This window comes from Catharus ustulatus, chromosome 1 (assembly GCF_009819885.2).
Source record: "Catharus ustulatus isolate bCatUst1 chromosome 1, bCatUst1.pri.v2, whole genome shotgun sequence".
NCBI lineage: Eukaryota > Metazoa > Chordata > Aves > Passeriformes > Turdidae > Catharus > Catharus ustulatus.
The window spans coordinates 137,035,609-137,053,028 of NC_046221.1; the positions used below are offsets into that span (position 1 = coordinate 137,035,609).

The 17,420-nt window shown below is 44.3% G+C and overlaps 1 protein-coding gene and 1 long non-coding RNA gene across 4 annotated transcripts in view; one reads left to right on the top strand and one right to left on the bottom strand.

Moving 5' to 3' along the window:
* Positions 1 to 40: 40 nt before the first annotated feature.
* LOC116997611 (GSK-3-binding protein-like) lies at positions 41 to 671 on the bottom strand. The gene has a single exon (XM_033062578.1). The coding sequence runs from the start codon at positions 650 to 652 to the stop codon at positions 41 to 43; it is 612 nt and encodes a 203-aa protein (XP_032918469.1). The 5' UTR covers positions 653 to 671.
* A 767-nt stretch (positions 672 to 1,438) lies between these two features.
* LOC116997618 overlaps positions 1,439 to 17,420 on the top strand; it is a 36,139-nt gene continuing 20,157 nt past the window's right edge. The window contains exons 1-4 of one of the 3 annotated variants that reach the window (XR_004418212.2): positions 1,439 to 6,532; positions 7,037 to 7,226; positions 8,938 to 9,131; positions 9,849 to 16,658. This is a non-coding gene — a long non-coding RNA (uncharacterized LOC116997618). Of the gene's footprint in view, positions 6,533 to 7,036; positions 7,227 to 7,285; positions 9,132 to 9,848; positions 16,659 to 17,420 lie in introns of those variants that run through there. The other 2 variants (XR_006162993.1, XR_006162994.1) reach the window with 2 other exon arrangements.

The following is a 17,420-nucleotide window of genomic DNA, read 5'->3' on the forward strand; positions in this document are numbered from 1 at the left end:
CTCCTTCGCCCCGGTCACCGCCGCCGCTCGTGCCCGCCGGCTACTGCAGGGGCTGCACGGCCGCCGCCGCCGCCTCGCCGTCCGCGCCGCCGCTCCCCGCCGAGGCGCTGCCGCTGGAGGCCGCGGATGCCGCTGCTGCCGCCGCCGCCGCCGCCAGCTGCAGCCGCCGGACGGCTTCTTTGATGAGGTTGCCGGAGAGGATGAGCTGCTGCAGGAGCCGGTGCGGGTCCTCCTCCTCCGCCGGCCCGTCGCCCGGCCCCGGCGGAGGCTGCTTCCTCCGGCGGGCGGCGCTCCGCAGCCAGCCCCGTCCGCACAGCTGCTTGGTCACCCGCTGCTGGCCGCTCCGGTCCGGCCGCGGAGCCTCAACGTGTTGCGAGTGAGCTTGCGACGGGGCCGGTCCCCGCGGCGCCAGCAGCCCGGCCCCGGCCCCGCCGCCGCTGCAGCACCGCGGTGAGTAGGGGGCGGCGCGGTCGCGGGCGCTGCCCGGCCCCAGGTGCTTGGGGGCGCGGGGCGGCGGCGGCGCCCGCTGAGCGCTCAGCTGCAGCACCTCGCCCAGCTTGGCCACCAGCGCGTCCACCTCCTTGGAGCCCGCCTGTCCCACGGCGACCGGGCGCTCCAGCAGCAGGAAGCGCTCGCCCGGGCGGCACGGCATCTCTGCCGGGTCCCCGCCGTGCCGCAGCCGCCGCAGCGGGACCGGGGCCGCCGCCCGCCCGCCGCCCCGCGCGCGCGCGAGCACACGCGGCTCCGGCGCTGCGGTCGCGGCTGGAGCTCGGCCCGCTGGCGTTGGTTTGTAAACAATGGGTGACGCGCGCGCCCGGGCGCCTCCCACTGCGCCGGCCAGGGGGGGAGGGGGGCGGCCTTCCGGACCAACCGCTCGCCGGCCGCTCCCGGGGCCCGCGCCCCGCGCGGGGAGGGCTCGGCCAACAGCGCGGGGGCGGCTTCCGCCGCCGGCCGGGCGAGGCCGCCCCGCGACCACCAAGCGCGACGCTCCCTGTTCTGTCCCCTTCCCCCCCTGTCTGCGCGCCGCGTGGACCGGCCCGCTTTCAAACCCCGCACCTCGGGTCTCGGGGGCGGGGCCGCGGTGATTGGCAGGAGGGGGCGGGGCGGGCGGCACGGCGGAGTGTCCCGCGCCGCCCCGTCGCCTCGGGACGATCGCTTGGAGCGGGCACGGGCAGCAACGGGGAGGGCGAGCGGCGGCCGGTGACCGCCCGGTGGCCGCCCGGCCGGTGCCGCTCCCGCCCCGCCGTTAACGGCCCGCGGGGCGCCGGTGCGGGTGCGCGCCGGTGCCCCGTGAGCGCCCGGCGGTTGCGCGCGTGCGGCTCTCCCGCAGCCCCGCGCGCCTGTGGGAGCGGCGGCCGGCGGAGCGCCCGGGCCGCACCGGCCTGTCCGGGACCGGCCGCGCCGTGGCGATCCCGTTACCCAGCGCACTCTCCCGCAGGGCTCCGTGCCGGGATCGCGGCGCGTTCGTACCGCGGCGCCGGGCTCCGACCGCCCGGTTCGCGCTCCGCGGTCGTCTCTGCTGCGCCCGCTGTGTGCCCACAGCCGGCAGCGCTTTGGTTTGGGGGTTGATTCCTTGACATGGGAATGCCTTTGGAGCCTTATTTTGCATCACTAGAATTAGCAGACATGAAGCAACTCTGTGCAGGTGTTCTGTCGGGATTTCTCTCAGCCTGCGGTTTACTTCACCTCCTGCATCAAGGCTCTGCCCTGTCTGTTCGTGTCCCAGTCCCATTCCTTCCCTTGTTTCTGTCACCGCATCATTCAAGCAGGTGCTGACATTTCTATGATGAGCTTTAAATAAGGTTTTGTGGGTGTTGGTACTCTGGGGCCATAGTCCAGAACACGCTCATTCACGTGACAGGCCATGCGGTCGGTTCCGCTGGGAACAGCTTGTAAAGCGTAAGTTTGCTCGTACACATAACTGCTCTCAGCACTGTACCCTTGATTAATCAGTAAGCAGTTGGCAAAGGAGAGGGCATGTCCTTCGGTCCTTTTGTCCTCGTGTTCTCCTGAGCTACTTCCACTTGCTGTACAGAGCAAGAGAGCCTGTGCATAAATGCACGTGTTAGTGAACATGCCTGCTGTCTGTACATGGTGCTGGTGTGCACACCAGCCTAGGTGTCCAACCATTGCTACAGCCCTTGTCTGGATTTATATGAGCTGGGCATAAATCATGCTACCTAATTGCATATTACTTACTCATGTGCATATTTAAGGTACCAATACTTTCTTATTTTCAGCACCTTTTTGGTAACTGTCAGTTAAAACTCAGATCACATTTTTCTACAGATGATGAAAAATTGAGATTTTTTTTGCCCCCTGCCCGCCCCCAAATATTTTTAAGAAAACACTTTCACCTTTATTCCTCCTTTACGCAGTATCTATTCAAAAGCAGTAGAAGCAGGCCTACATAGATGCAGTGGATGGATCTACTTCAACTCCAAGGGAGCTCTATATTCAGATCACTTTGGAGTAGGTAATCTGGTATTCTATACAAGCAGAACTGCAATAAACCCAGTACAGCTTATTCCAGCCTTTTCTTCTCCCACAAAAGCAAAATAAGCTATACCAGCAAAAGCTCGGTGCTGCTTGTGATTACATCTACACCTGGGGCTTTCATGAGCCCGGGAATGATAATCACAAATCGTGCTTCATTGCATCCCTAACCAACGGCAGTGCTGGGAAAAGCTCGCAGGATCATGCAGATCAGTGCCACAGATAGGGAGCTCAGAGCTCAGTCATTAGCAGAATCCTGATGTCCTCAGATCTTTTTGAATACAAAATTTTAGTGGTGGCTGGTTCACAGTGGACTAGTATCTGCTGAGGGACTAAACATACTGCAAATGTTTACACTGAATGCTACTGATCAGGATTAATAGATTTACCAGCAGAACAAAATGAGATTTGTGGACCTTCAGGAGAAGGGTATTTCAGATTATGTTCTCCTAGAGGAATTGGGAACCTCAGCCATTACTTAGGTAGTATCTGCCCTTTTTATTGGATGATGAAAAAAAACCTAAAATGCTGGAGAAGATGGTATATCCTATGTCTGTGGTTCTCCCTCAAAGATTTGTTTATGTGGGAAAACTGTGCCAAAGAGGGCTCAATATGAATTTACATCATAATCATATCTGTGGAATGGATCTCAGTCTGTCAGCACCCAGAGACCTTTCTGGGCTTAAACCCCAATCCATGCTAGAGGCAGATCTAAACTGTCTGCGGCCATTCCTGGCAGAAATACTACAGCAGGTCATGAACAGCTGTTTGCTAGTGCCTCCATAGAAATGAGAACAACTTCAACAGTGGGTTTTCCAATAAAGGATCTGTCATAGGTGTCCTGATGCAGTGTTTGTCAATGTAAGTGATAGGGTTGGCTGCCAGGTCAGCCCCAAAGAAGCTGAGGTCTCAACAATTGTAACTATCAGGTCATTTGGCAAAGTCCTGAGTAAGCTGTAGCTCACTCACTGTATTCTCTTTAAAATTAGGAGAATCACAGCCTGGTTATCATACTTGATCTTCTACCACTGGAGATGAGCTCTGCAGCACTGCTTTTACTTTAGCAGTTTACCACAGTAATTGCAGTGAAAAAAACCCCCAAACCCCGAAGCATAGAACACTTAGGATAGGGGGAGTTCTTTTTAAAATAAAAGTACAAAAAGAGTTGCAAAACTGTTGACAAAATTTCCTGACCTCTGACAGTATTTTTCTGAGCAGAAATTTGATAATGACTGTTGCTAGTATTCTCTTTTTTTTCCAGATGCATTTCTGTGTATGGTCTACTTCTGTACTGGGATTCCCAAAATTCTCATGGCAACTTGTTGTCTAAGTAATTCTATTAGCAACTGAGAACAGTGATTGGTCCCTTTTTATGATTGTTGTTCGCTTGCATTCTCACTTTATCTGTTCAGATTTTTAGAAAACAGTCTTTAGGATGTTTTTAGTAATACTTGTCTTTCAGATATTCCTAGCAGAGGACAAAATCTGAGTTTCATAAACTAGTAGTAATTATATTAATTATGTGTCCATCCATAAAAATTTGACATAATTTTATTGTGTTTCCTGAGGATACATTTTAATTTCAGAATACAAAGGTCAATTTATGTATTTTACCGTTTGTACTGATCCTGACAACATGGACAACTGGACGTGAATTCTGAGCTTTAAACCTATTAAGGACCAAGAAAGAAAACCCTTAAATCCTTTGAAGTCTGCAATCCAGTGTAATCTTAGTCCTTCAGCTACATGTATGTGTTCAGGATCATGCACATGTTCTAATCTGTTATGGAGACCCTGTAACCCAGTCCATGTGAAAATTATAGAGAATATTTCATTTATGCAGGTGTTTACATTTCAAACCTTTTTGCTGGAGCTGCATGATCTGTGATCTCAGACTTTGGCATGTGTAGAAATGAATCAGGTTGATAAATTCATGATAGAGACTATGTAGTGTTGCATCACAGTGTTAAAGTATTTATAGTGTTGTTTACCAAACAGTAAGACAGCTTTGAACTGGGTGAACCCAGTGACTAGGAGGTCCTTTCCAGTCTTTTCCTTCTCCAGGCATTTCTCACATCCTTTATTTTCCACAGAAACTTCTGTTGTTAAATATGCAGAGCTTCTCTTCAAACAATAGTGTCAATGAAGGACGCTTGTGCAAAGTAAATTAATTTCCTGTGCACACTTCAAATGCAGAATGGAGAGAGGCCAGAACACCATCCAAATAAGACAAGTCTAGATTCCCCAATAATTATTTTGTAATCTGCATTTATAATAGATTTCCAAGAACAAAAGACATTCCTTTAAAAACAACTGAGGTTGCTAAGTGACACAAATATATTTACTGTGTCATAACTTGCAAAAGCCAAGCATATTAAAACAAGAGCTTTAATAAGCAGCAGTGTCATGAATCTCACCTTGACTCCCAGGGTAAATATAAACCTGTTGGCCAACAGCTTTACATGGTTTGGGATGCCCAGTCTGAGACTTTAATGGAAACAGGAAATGTTAGTTGTTTTAGGAAATACAGACTTTCACTCTTAAGGAATTGAAATATTCATACTTTGTCCCAATGGATGTTTGGGATTTGTTTCTTTCATGTATTGTTTCTGTTTATCCTAAGAGTTTGCATGTAGGGATACTGCTTCCTAACAAGGCTGGGAACTATGCTGTCAGTTGTGAGGCTGAGTTACTTCTTTTTGCTGAAGCTATCACTGTGTCTTATATCTTTCAGACACAGAAACCCCTCTCCAGTCTTTTAGACACAAAACACCTCTCCAGTCTTTTGGAGAAAGCAAAAAGCTGACACCTTCTTCTGTCTTTTCACCTTCTAGTGTCTGACACACCAAACTGCTGTATTTCAGCTTGTCCAAGCAATCAGAACACAGGGCCCCTTTGGAGGGACCACAGTAACATTCCTTTGGCCTGATAAGCTGATCCTTCTCTTTCCCTAAGCTGCAAACCCTCTTCTTCCTCCTCTGGTACACACAAGATTCAGTTGATGCCCTGTGCCTGCCACAAATGTGCAGAAGTGGACAGTGTGCAGGAATTGCTTCTGAGGAGTGCATTGAACCACCTGTTCATTAGGAGCTGCCAGCTCGCCTTGCACAACAGCCTCTGCTAGTTTAGGAATGAGACAGGAGGCGTGGGAATGGAGCCTACAGACATCTCAGGGATGCACTAAACTATGGGGCAACCAAGTCTTTGTTTATTCAAATAATTGACTCACTTCCAGCTTTCCTAATAACTGGAATACATTTTAATGGTAACCTATATTAGAAGTAATGAGCTAGTGTAATCCATTGTGTGGGCTCTCATAGATTTTCTGTATAGGCAATTCCTGAGAATAATTTCCATTTGTTGAGTCTTTTCAAATATTGAAATATAGGGAGCAGAGATGAAAACAATATATTGAACCATTCCTAAAATGTCATTAAATGGACTTTAGGAACATCTCTTTAAAAATACCAGATTCAATAGAAAAGCCCTTTCACCTTTTGTCAAAATACCCTGCACATTTCTGGATGTCCTGACAAAATCCCTGTGCTTGTTTCTATACCTTCAATTGGTAATTGTTTGTTAACCAGACATGTCTCTTGACAGTTCTGTTAAAACAAGCCTATCTACAGTGAATACTGAAAAGCCACGATCAATAAACTAGTATATAATGATTACAAGTAATGCATCTCACTCAACATGAAGGGCCAAAAAGAAAAAAACAAGCCTCCTGTCTAATTATATTTGAAGTAGACTTGTCTGAAATTAAGGGAGCACTTGTCCCACAAGGACTGCAGCCAATTCCACTGAATCAATGGAACCTGGGCAGGACTGCCAGCTTTCCTCATTGAAATTCCTCCTTCAAGCATACTTTTGGCATTAAGCCATTAGAAAAAGATGACTGTTCCTTAAAAAGAAAAATGAAGACCAGGCACCACCTGAGAGCTGACTGCTCCTTCTTGTTTTGAGTCTGACGTGTGCTGTTAGTGCAACTTAGGCCCTGAATTTTGCTCCTCACAGAAGCATGATCAGCCTTCAGGTAAGAAACCTCTCGGGGCAGCTGTGGTGGTTATAGATGTGGTCACATTTCCTTCTTTTGCTCCCTGATTCCAGATCACTTTTCCTTTTTCTTTCTTTTTTCCTTTTTTCTTTTTTTTTTCCTCTTTTTTTTTTTTTTGGCAGTATTACTCATCTCATTGTGAATTCTTCAGTTTTCCTTCTTAATGTAATCCTGCAGAGCACTGTGATGTTCACTTGTACTCAGTGTATTTAATCTCTGCCATTTTTCCCCGTGAGAGAGCTTAGTAAAAGATTTTAAAACCAACAATCTTCATATCCATTTTTCTCAAGACTTGTTAGCCCTTTAGAACAAGGCAGATAGATCTAGCTTCTTGAAACACCTTTCCTTCTTCTCTTTAAAAATATTATGTCCATGACAGCCTGATTCCACTGCACATGCTCCTTTCTGGTTTACCTAAAATAGTCCTTTTGATCTGCTTACAGTCTCTTTATTTTTTTCTTTTTTTTCCCTTTTTTTCTCCAGGAACTTCTAAATATCCAAGCACATTTCATAGAAACGTATAATGGTTTGGGTCAGAGTGGACCTGAAAGATCACCTAGTTCCAATCCCCCTACTGTGGGCAGGAACACCTTCTACTAGACCTGGTTGCTCAGAATTCCATCCAGCCTGGTCTTGAGCACTTCCAGGGATGGAGCATCCACAGCTTCCCTGGGTAACCTGTGCGAGGACCTCACCACCCTCACAGTATCCATTCTAAACCTACACTCTTTCAGTTTAAAGTCATTCCCCCTTGTCCTGTCACTTTATACCCTGGTCAAAAGTCCCTCTCCAGCCTTCTTTTAGGCCCCCTTGAGGTACTGGAAGCAACTCTCAGCCTGTCCTCACAGGAGAGGTTCTCCAGCCCTCCAGTCATGTTTATGACCCACCTCTGGACTTGTTTCAACAGGTCTGCATCTATCTTGTGTTGGGGGAACCCAGAGCTGGATGCTGTACTCTAGTTGGGATCTCACAGGAGTGGAGTAGTGGGGCAGAATCACCTTCCTCGACCTGCTGGTCAGAGTGTGAAGGACTGGCTTATTTTGAGGTGTTTGGGGGGGTTTGTTCATCTATCTGATTATTTTAGCTTCCAAAAATCTATTAGGTTAGCCTGATTTTCTCTTTTTAAAATCAAACCTACATATAGAGAGTGAATTTCCCAATAGCAAAGTCAAGAAAGAACACCCACAAGTTATTACACAGTAATAATTCCCATCACATTAACAACTGTGTTTTCTTGTATATTTTGTTTAGGGCTAAATTTACCCTCAGTGGATAATGAAAAGCAGCCCTTTATGTTGCAAACCTTTCAGCATACAGTGTTCATCATAATAGATTTCACTATATCCTTGGGTGCTATTATACATGCATAATTTAGAGCAAATGTCACAGGTCGTGTCAGTTACTTCCTTCTGGTGTTGGGTTCTCAAGACTTTTGTATTAAAAAAGTCTTTGGCTCATAGTAAGAGACATGGAGATGGAGAATGTTCCTGCCTTACTCGATTTTCCTCTCTCCAGGGTCCTGCTGAACCACCACAGTTCACAGCCAGGGGCACACACATAAACTGGCCATGATTTTAAAATATAGAATCATAGAATACAGGTTGGAAAGAAATTACCTCAAGGAACATTTCATCCAACCTTTCTTGGTAAAAGCACAGTCTAGACAAGATGGCCCAGCACACTGTCAGCCAGATCTCAGGAGTGTACAGTATTGGGGAATCCAGTACTTCCCTGTGGAGATTATTCCAATGGCTGGTGGTTCTCATTGTGCAAAGTTTTCCTTGTGTGAGTAGTTGTAACGTCCCCAGCAGTAACTTGTACCCAATACCCCCTGTCTTTTTTGTGTGACTCCTTGTAAAAAGGGAGTCTCCATCTTCTTTGTAGCCACCCATCAAATAGTGGAACATGGTGATTAGGTCTTCCCTAAGCCTTTTTTTCTCAAGGCTAAACAAATCCACTTCTCTCAGCCTTTTTCTCTGTCACAGGCTTCCCAGTCTGTGGCTCTTCTCTGGACCTTCTCCAGCCTGTCCACATCTTCTCTGCACAGCAGGGACCAAACTGAGCACAGTGCTCCAGTGTGGCCTGATGAGCACTGAGTAGAGTGGGATAGTGATTTCTGGATCTCTGGTGATGCCCTTGCAGATGCATCAGCCTGGAATTTTTTGTCCCCATGGCTGGGGGCCCAGCAGTGCTGGTGCAGACAGGGTGAAGGAAGTCTTGAGAACCTCTGTCTTTTCAGCATTGTCAGTGACAAATTTACCTCTGTTATCAGTGGGACAGTATTTTCTTTCTGTTTGTTGTTTCTGTATCTGAAAAACCTTTTCATTAGTTTTGAGCAGACTCAGAAGCACGCAGTTACCCTGAATTTTAATTTTCCTTTATAGCAAGACTTGGGTTTGTGGCAGTTCTGTAGCTGCAGAGGAGAAGACTGAGTTGCCCCTGAAGCAGGAAGACTGGGCAGTGTGGAAGTGGTGAGGAGAAACTCCTTCAACCATCTCAGTGAGAGCTTTGCCTTCCCATTTGGGGTTGGAGGGCTGTGCTCAGATTGAGTGGAGACCTTTGGAATGAAGATTTACGGGTAAATCCTTAGGGGAACCACTGCTTTTTTGCATTATCTGAATTGTTCTTATTGGACTCTCGCTGTTGTTTCAGATAAATGTGCTCTTGTACCATTGAAAACACTCAACACTTTGGAATAATTCCCCCTCTTTTTTCTATATAACATCTCTTAAACTAAGAGCAGCAAACCAAAATTCCTGCCAATTATGAAGAGAGCTTTTCTACACTTCGGAGCCAAGTAACAATAACTTTCCTTTCTCACTCTGTGTTTCCTCTTCCCCACACTACCTGTTACAAGACTATGATTGCCACTGGATATTTTCATTCCTGCATTATATCCTTTTTACGGGAAGATGTGACTGTATTTCAAAGGAGAGAGTCATAGGGATTTAAGTGGGTCTTTTTGTCAGGAAAATTACAACTAGCTCTCCCCAATACTCCCTGAACACTGGCCACATTTCTGGGGGATTTAGAAGTGTTCTGTGTGCTCTTGCACTAGCTGCCTCAAGCATCTTGCTGGTTTATGAAGGAGCATTTGCAGACCCTGGAATGTGTCTTCATACCTTCCCTTGTGTCTCCTGCAGTTGTCACAGCTTCACAATGCCATATGTTTTGTAAAAATGCTCTTTTAAGCTTTCTGACCTGCATGCCCACTGCCATGCCCATGTTGTAGCCCTTATGCCTTGTGCCACACCAGGAGCCACTGAGCTGTTCTTTGGAAATGGATCTTTTTCAGGACTCAGAAAATACTGGAGCAGCAGAAATGAGCAATGCAGGGGCAGAGGAGGTCAGGACTGGGGAACGATGTTGAAATGGAAACACTAAAAGTAGGTTCTACCCTTTAAAAAACTTGACACCATAAAACCAACCCGCATGATTTCTGCAAACCTTAAAGGTTTTTAGCAGTACCACAAGCTGGCAGTGCTATTCATTCTGTTGCAGGCATGAGCAGGAGGCCTCTGACAATAAGGAAGGATTATTTCCATTGCATTGGAAAGACATTGGAAGAGTAATATCATTCAAGTGGTGGAAAAATGTCCTCATAGTACAGAGTAGCTGAAAAGACAAACACTTCAGTATCAACCTTTATCCTCCTGTTTTGGTTTGAGGCAAGGCTGCCTCAAATCAAAAGCAACCACAGGCTTGGGTTTCATATTTTTTGTGTAGAAATTATTCCAGTTATACCTGGAGTAACTTACAAGTCAGGTTAACTTCATAGTTAAATTGAGTTCAAAGAGCTTATAAACAGAATTCTTGATTGCAAAATTGATTTTAAACTGCATAAAGTTCTGTTGGCATTATGCTATTTTAGCAAGGATGACAGAACCCCTAAGGCCAACATTTCTAAGGCAATTTGTCCAAGAGAGAAGCCTCTTTTCAGTTAATGATCCACTTTATAAAAAACTTAATATTGCTAGCTTTCACTATAACTTTCATATAAAAGACATCTTCAGCGAGGAACTCATTACTGGGATATGTACCATTGGCATCATGAGTTCATGTATTTTAGAAGTTCTCTCCTTTACAGTTTTCATGAATTTATCTTCATGATCCATTTCCAAATGGTCCCTACTTAAAGTTTATGTTTCTTACTGAATGTCAAACTGCAATAAGAAAACTCCACCGCATTTACCAAAATTCGTTGGTGTTGCAGCCTGGTGGCTTTTGTTCCTTTCCTTTAACGTTCATTTAAATAAGATAGTAAATTGGGCAAAACAGTACTAAAACCAGAAGTTGCAACATGGTTTGTGAGAACACAAACTTAAAAAAGAGCAACAAATCCAGGAGCTAGGGAAACTAGATATCATCTGTCTACATGCTTGAGTCTGCTTTTCTTCTATTTCAGAATCATACCTGACTTGGAAGACACACACAATAAAAAAAAGTTTAAAATATCAAAATAGTAAACAACCATGGCAGTTCCTGCTTAGTGATCACTTTCTTCCTCATGGCTTTCCTACTTTTCATATTTATCAGCACTGGGCATTGTAGTCTGCTACAGCAAGTTGTGGTACATTGGAGTAGGAATTGCACTGCAGAAAATATATTGTAAATTATGATGATTTAAGTTTTCTTGGGATTCCCATATGCACTCATCACTGCTGCCATCATTCACTCTGCGCTGTGCTCATTGAAGGCTCTGCAACTGAAATTATTTCTTGAAAGTAATGTGAATCTAAATTCATCTTCCTTCACAAAATAATTCTAAAGAAACGATGCAGTCCCAAAATCCCAAAAGAAAACCCCTTCTAAGATGCCAAAGGGGGAAGTTAGTTGCATTACTCAATAAGAAACCCCTTGAAAATGACAAGCAGAAGGGAGTGACCACATGAATATTTCCTGTGCTGAGGTATCCCAGCTTTCACAGGGGTGTTGTAAGGTGACTTGTGTAACTTGTGGGTAGTCTGGATGGCACCTCATCATGGAGATGGCTTTTGATAATAACCAAACCTGACTAAGCCAACAGAATGCCAAGCTGCCTTTGAAATCCCTCCCCCACCTGCTTCCCTTTCTGTGTTTCTAACACATCCCTTGTGCTGTCTCTGGTGCTCTTTGGAGCCACAGGCAGCCAGATCAGAGGGTCCATACAGCAGAAAACTAGTCCTGCAAAAAAACATTGAATTGTAGATCAGTTTAGCTTTCTGCTCTGGATTATTAATGGTTTGATGTACATCCCTAGCAAAGAGCTTGCAGAAAGCATGGCTGGCAGGCAGAAGAGGGAGTGGGACGTCTTTCAGCTATTAAGTGGTTTCACTGAATCACAAACCTGTAGGAGAAGTCTCCCCAGTACACTGACTTTGGTAGTGAAGCTCTTTCAAACAGTCCCTGCCATGTTCCAGGCCCAGCTGACTGCTTCTGCCTTTGTGCTGAAATTCATCACCTCTTCAGGTGGGTCTGTGAAACCAATCTCTGTAGAGCTAGACTATAGACTGGGCTGTGGCTCAAGGTACGTAACTTGTGACACAACAGCAGAGCTGATGAGCTGTGGTGTAACACCAGGAGTGAGTAGCTGGAGGTCATAAGGCAGGAACTTTACCCACATGGTTGCTGGAGTCTCTCATGAAACTACATTTGGAGTGGTCTCAATGGCTCATGTTCCCTGAACTTATCAGCACCTGCAATTCCTTTTTAATTAAAGAAAATACTCTGTGTGGCAGCTACACTGGTGAATTTAGTGTTTTTCCCAGAAAACAATCTGCTGAGGGAGCAAATTAACACATAGCAATTGTAGCATGGCGTTGTGGGCTTGTATAGGACACGATGGCCATCTTTAATTCAGTCTTGCAGCATAGACAGGCATGGCAGAGAGGACACTACTACAACAGCAGTGCAGTTACTAGGGCTTACTGGTGTCACAGATCTGCTTTGCAGAATGGAGCCATGCAGATGTGCTCAGTACAGACTCACTAGCTGACCTTACAGACCTTCAAAATCCACTGCTTTTACCGTGATTTAGGAATAAAAAGAAATCCAATTTCTTCCATGCTGGCAACAAACCATAGGTTATGTTGGGGAAAACAAACACCTTAAGAGTGGCTACATTTAGACTTGGACCAAAGCACCTGAAGGCATGGTCTTCATGGGTCACCTCAGTGTTCCAGTGGGAGTTTGGCATGCTTGACATGCTGTCAAGTCTCCAAAACAAGTGTGATTCTATATGCAACCATATGACTTGCAGAAGTGGTGTCAGAGGCAAGGACCAGTCACCATAAAGATATATCTCTGTTGTGGCTGGTGTAAGGGATGAGTAAACTTTTTGGACTGGTGTAAGGGATGAGTAAACTTTTTGGACTTCTCTGTCTGAGAAAATATTGTAAAATGTTTTACTCATAATACATTTTCTGCTTGGAAAGTGTGTCAAAGTTCAAACTGATTGTCCACTATGAGTGAACTCTTCCTTTCATTCTTTGAGCTCTTTGAATTGCCCAGCACCCAGTGGACACCTTCTCTTATTGCAGCCAAGACAAAATGGGTAATGGATTTTAGCAGATCCCCTCCCACCTCTGGCAATATGTAAAGGACGCTAATACTGCTTGTAAAAAAAATTCTCATTCTGATCACAAGGCAAAGCCAAGTATGATGGAAAGCATTTTCCCTCTGAACTGATTTGTTGTATATATATTACTGTTTGCAGCAACAAAGATGCCATTGTAATGTAAAAATGTCAGTCCTCAGGTTGAATTTGTAGTTGCAGTTATCTGATTACATAAAAAGAAATGCTGAAGGACTATAAAACTCTCAAATATTTATTCAGCAGAACAGCTGAATCCTGTACACTCTTCCTTCACTGTGCACATGTACATGTTTCTTGTATACTATTTAGTGTGTACTGCTTTTTATAGCATAGTTTGTGTAATTTGTTACTTTGATTTACTGTATTATTTCCTGAGTATGGAACAATCCTGAAGTAAGTGCCATTTTGTGGGTAGCAAAGTATTTGAGTGCAGCTCACCACCTCCAATGTGTCAGCTAGATCTATTGCACAACTATTAATGGCATGTTCAGAAGGACTTTTACGCTAATATTGAAATTCTTTTAAGACCATATTTAGCTTTGGCAAATGTTTCCCACATGTCTTTGAGTGGCAGTCCATCTTTTGATGTTTATATTTGCCATCTGGATATGTCAGCTTTGTGCAACAGAAGTGTGAAATGGTGTAAGTAAATCTCAAGAAGTGGAAAGAACATTTTTAAAGGTTTACAAACAAATGTACCCAAAAATAGTATAGGAAAATGAATGTGCAATGGCGTGGACATACTTTTTTGGCAAGTCACTCTACAGTCTGAATTTTTTTAGATCTTATTACTACAGATAACCCAAAAGGAATTTTGAGGAAATTATATAAGAGGAAGAATATACATTGCAGTTTTTAGTTTGTTAATTTTATGCATTTGATTATGAGTTTGCATGATCAAGCTCATGTTTCTTCCAGTACTTCTTATAAAGAGGCAGATTTCCTGATTTTCACAGATTTTCCCACACAACTTTTGTGGAAAATATTTGAACAAAGGATAAACTATATGTAAAACATTTAAAAAATCCTTGGTTCCTTGGACAGGCAGATGCAAGAGTCATGCATTATGCTTATTGCTGTTGCCATTACACTTTGTACTTAAAAGAATTTGAATGCAGAATCTGTTTTTCTTTGTACTCGGCTGCAACTCCGATAAGCATCAGGAGAGATTAAATATAACCATGTAAAGGACATAACCTCCTGTTACACTGCACTAGGTTTGTTTTACCACCAGCTACTGCAGGATGACATGAAATTCAGATCTTGGCAGGTAAAACACTTCCAGTTGAACTTCATAATTCCTGTAATGTGGAATATTTCAAGCCATAGCCATGTTAAATATAATTATATGCAACCAGCGGTTGTGTGCCACAGAACAATTAGAACTCATTCCCTAGAAATGTGTTAAAGTTCTTCCCAGTTATTTATGCTGGTGAGATAGGCAGAGCCATATACAGTACTCAGAAGTGATATGCATTCATCTGTGTTTATATCACCAGGAAAGGCACTGCCATCTGCCCTTAGCAATTCTCTCTCTACTCTTTGCTCTTTGTAAGATGAGCCCGGCTTCAATGTCATGTTACAATTTATTGCTAGTGATCTGCTTCGAGTTGTTTTCTGGTCACCAGTAGTTTGTTTGGATTCCCTTTTTTCTGTTGTCTAGTGTCACTGTGGGACTTGGACTTGTTGGACTTATTTTATACATCATTAGCTCAGCAGTGCAGGCTATGATTACTTTCTCATAAAAAAGTAATTCTTTCTCAGAAGACATGCGTAGCTCTTGGCTGTGGAGAGAGTTTTTTTGCAAATTTCCTTGAAAGCTGAATACTCAGGATTTTATTCTTCATTGCCTCACACCTCTTGTTGTCATTTAAACTCCTGCCAAAGAACATCACTGAAGCAGCAGCTCTGCACTCTGCGTCTTCCAACCTTTGAGACTGCTGCTTTGTAATCTTAATGTCCTTGTACACAAGTCTTATTTACTTTTTTTTATGTCATCCCAAGTTCATTTCCTTTAATGATCAAAAGTCCATGGCACAGTTTAGCCCTGAAAAGGACTGATACTACAGCCCTCACTGCATTACTGAGTGTAACTAGGGCAGAGGCCAGCTGGGCAGCAGCCAGTGCCTGGCTCCAGCATTTGAGAGCTGGGAAGCTCTAAGGTGAAACATTATTGTACACACTTGAGAACTAGAGGCTGTAAATAGAATAAAGCAAATAAAAACATTCAGAAAAATGAGGGCTGCAAGAACTGTGCTCTTTCCAAACACTCTTCCTATTTTCCTTTTTTTTACAGTTTTCATTTCATTTGTAAGATAATACAGGTTCTAGATCTTGGTGCTGCCCTTTCCACGGCACAACATGTGCTCAATTCTCTGTCCTGTTTCTTCTTGTGATGTAGTTTGCTGAAGGGCTCTGGTACATAGTTGTTAAAGTTCATGACAAAGTGGCTGGTGGGGTCAGGACACAGCGATTTTTCAAGTGTTTTTGGTGTGCCTCAGTGGTCATCTATCTGCCTTTTGTGCACCAGGGGATTCATTTTCATAACCTGAGAGCTCCTCTGTCATTGAAACTTGCAAGGACTTGGAGCATTCACCACTACTCCATGTTTCTCCTAAGAAAAACAATCAAAGTTTATTGTAGAATCATTTGTCCAAAGTCCTGTTGCTGTTTTGCTGGTGTTCTAATACTACAGCAGTGTATACTGCTAATGGGGGAGCCAGGCTCACAGGGAAACAGGCACATTATGGCAGCAGCAAAGTTGTCCACCATCACTCCACAATCCAAGCTCTTCAACACCCAGGTGGGTCCACATATGTGCTAATATTTGTTAGCAGAAAACTTTATTAACCAAGCTGTCATCTTGACTCAAAGCCTTTTCCATTCAATTTTTATGTCCTCTGAATTGCCCAACTTCATTTTTCCACAATGAGCTCTGCCAATCATTATCAAGAGCAGCACTTTCTGGGTAATCTGGAATAAACTTTTGATTCCTCTGCCTTCCATTTATAACATTTTATTTAAATTAATTTTTTTTTTTTCAATCTCCCTGCACTGTAGCAATGTCATTGAGGGAATGTGTGTTCCACTCAGGTAAGGGAGAATTGTTTCTCCTATCGTTTATTTGTGAAATTCCAATAGTTTTTGCTTTATTTAATGGCTGCAAAAACTCCCTCTCAGGGGAGGCTGCAGATTTAATAAAACTTATGTTCCTTGGCCTAATTCTCTTCTATCTTGGTTTCTTTTTAGCCATTCATCCTTGTGCAAGGTGTATATCCAGTATTAGGAGGAGTATATATTTGGGATTCAGTAGCATTTTACCTTCATCCACAAAAATCTGCAGTGACCAGGAGTCATGCCAGCAATACTGTGCTTCTGGACAAAGCTGTCTTTAGGTGTCTCCCACTTGCAGGGATGAGTGGCATACCTGTAGTGTAAAACTACACAACCCTTCCAGATGTACACCAGCCCTGCAGGAATAGACGAGTCATGATGGAGAATCAAAATCCTTAAACAGTGGAGACCAAGCTGGTAAGACCTAGAGTAACACTTCCACAAGCACTTCAGAGAAGTTTACACACTTAGGTCCCCACAAAGGACTTTTGTGGTTGAGATTTTGAAGGGGACAGACAGTCCCTTGGTGAAATTGTGTGGGAGTGAGCATACATCATAGCCAGTGTGTTCCTACTGTGATCTTTCTGTGATGGAAACTGGTCTCAGACCATGACTCTACTAAAGGAATCATCAAGGCACTGATAACTTCAGGTATTTGCTTCTCTGACATTTGTTTCTGCCCCTGCCAGTGCTGCTGCAGGCTGGCCCTTAGGTCTATCAGCTTAAAAATGTGATCCTGGGGGTAAGTAATGTGCTGGACCAGTTTTTTAATTGCTCCCACGAAGAGGTGGGTTACCTTCCCCGATGGAGTGTTGCATTGTGATTTGGGGACTGGAGACTTGTGATCAAGATGGATAGAGAAGGACAGAGGGGGGCTCTGTGGTTTTTGACCCATCTTCTTGGTGGCTGTGTTCCAGATATGGGAACACTCAAGAGAGAATGACTGTTTTGCAGTCAGTATGTAAGGGTGAGTTACCATATAACATGCACAGGAACTACAAAATGTGTGACTGCTTCTGTTCATCGTTAAAAACACACTCTAAAATATTACTTCATGAGAGGCTGCAAAAAAGAAGCCAGAGCAAAAGGAAAAACTGGAATAATTCACAACTGTCAGTTAGAAAGTGATACAGTATGTCAAAAAACTAGAGACTTTTTTGAAAGCCAACTATGCACTGC

Excerpts from the sequence above, each read along its gene's own strand:
- LOC116997611 (XM_033062578.1), bottom strand. The coding sequence starts at position 652 with ATGCCGTGCCGCCCGGGCGAGCGCTTCCTGCTGCTGGAGCGCCCGGTC.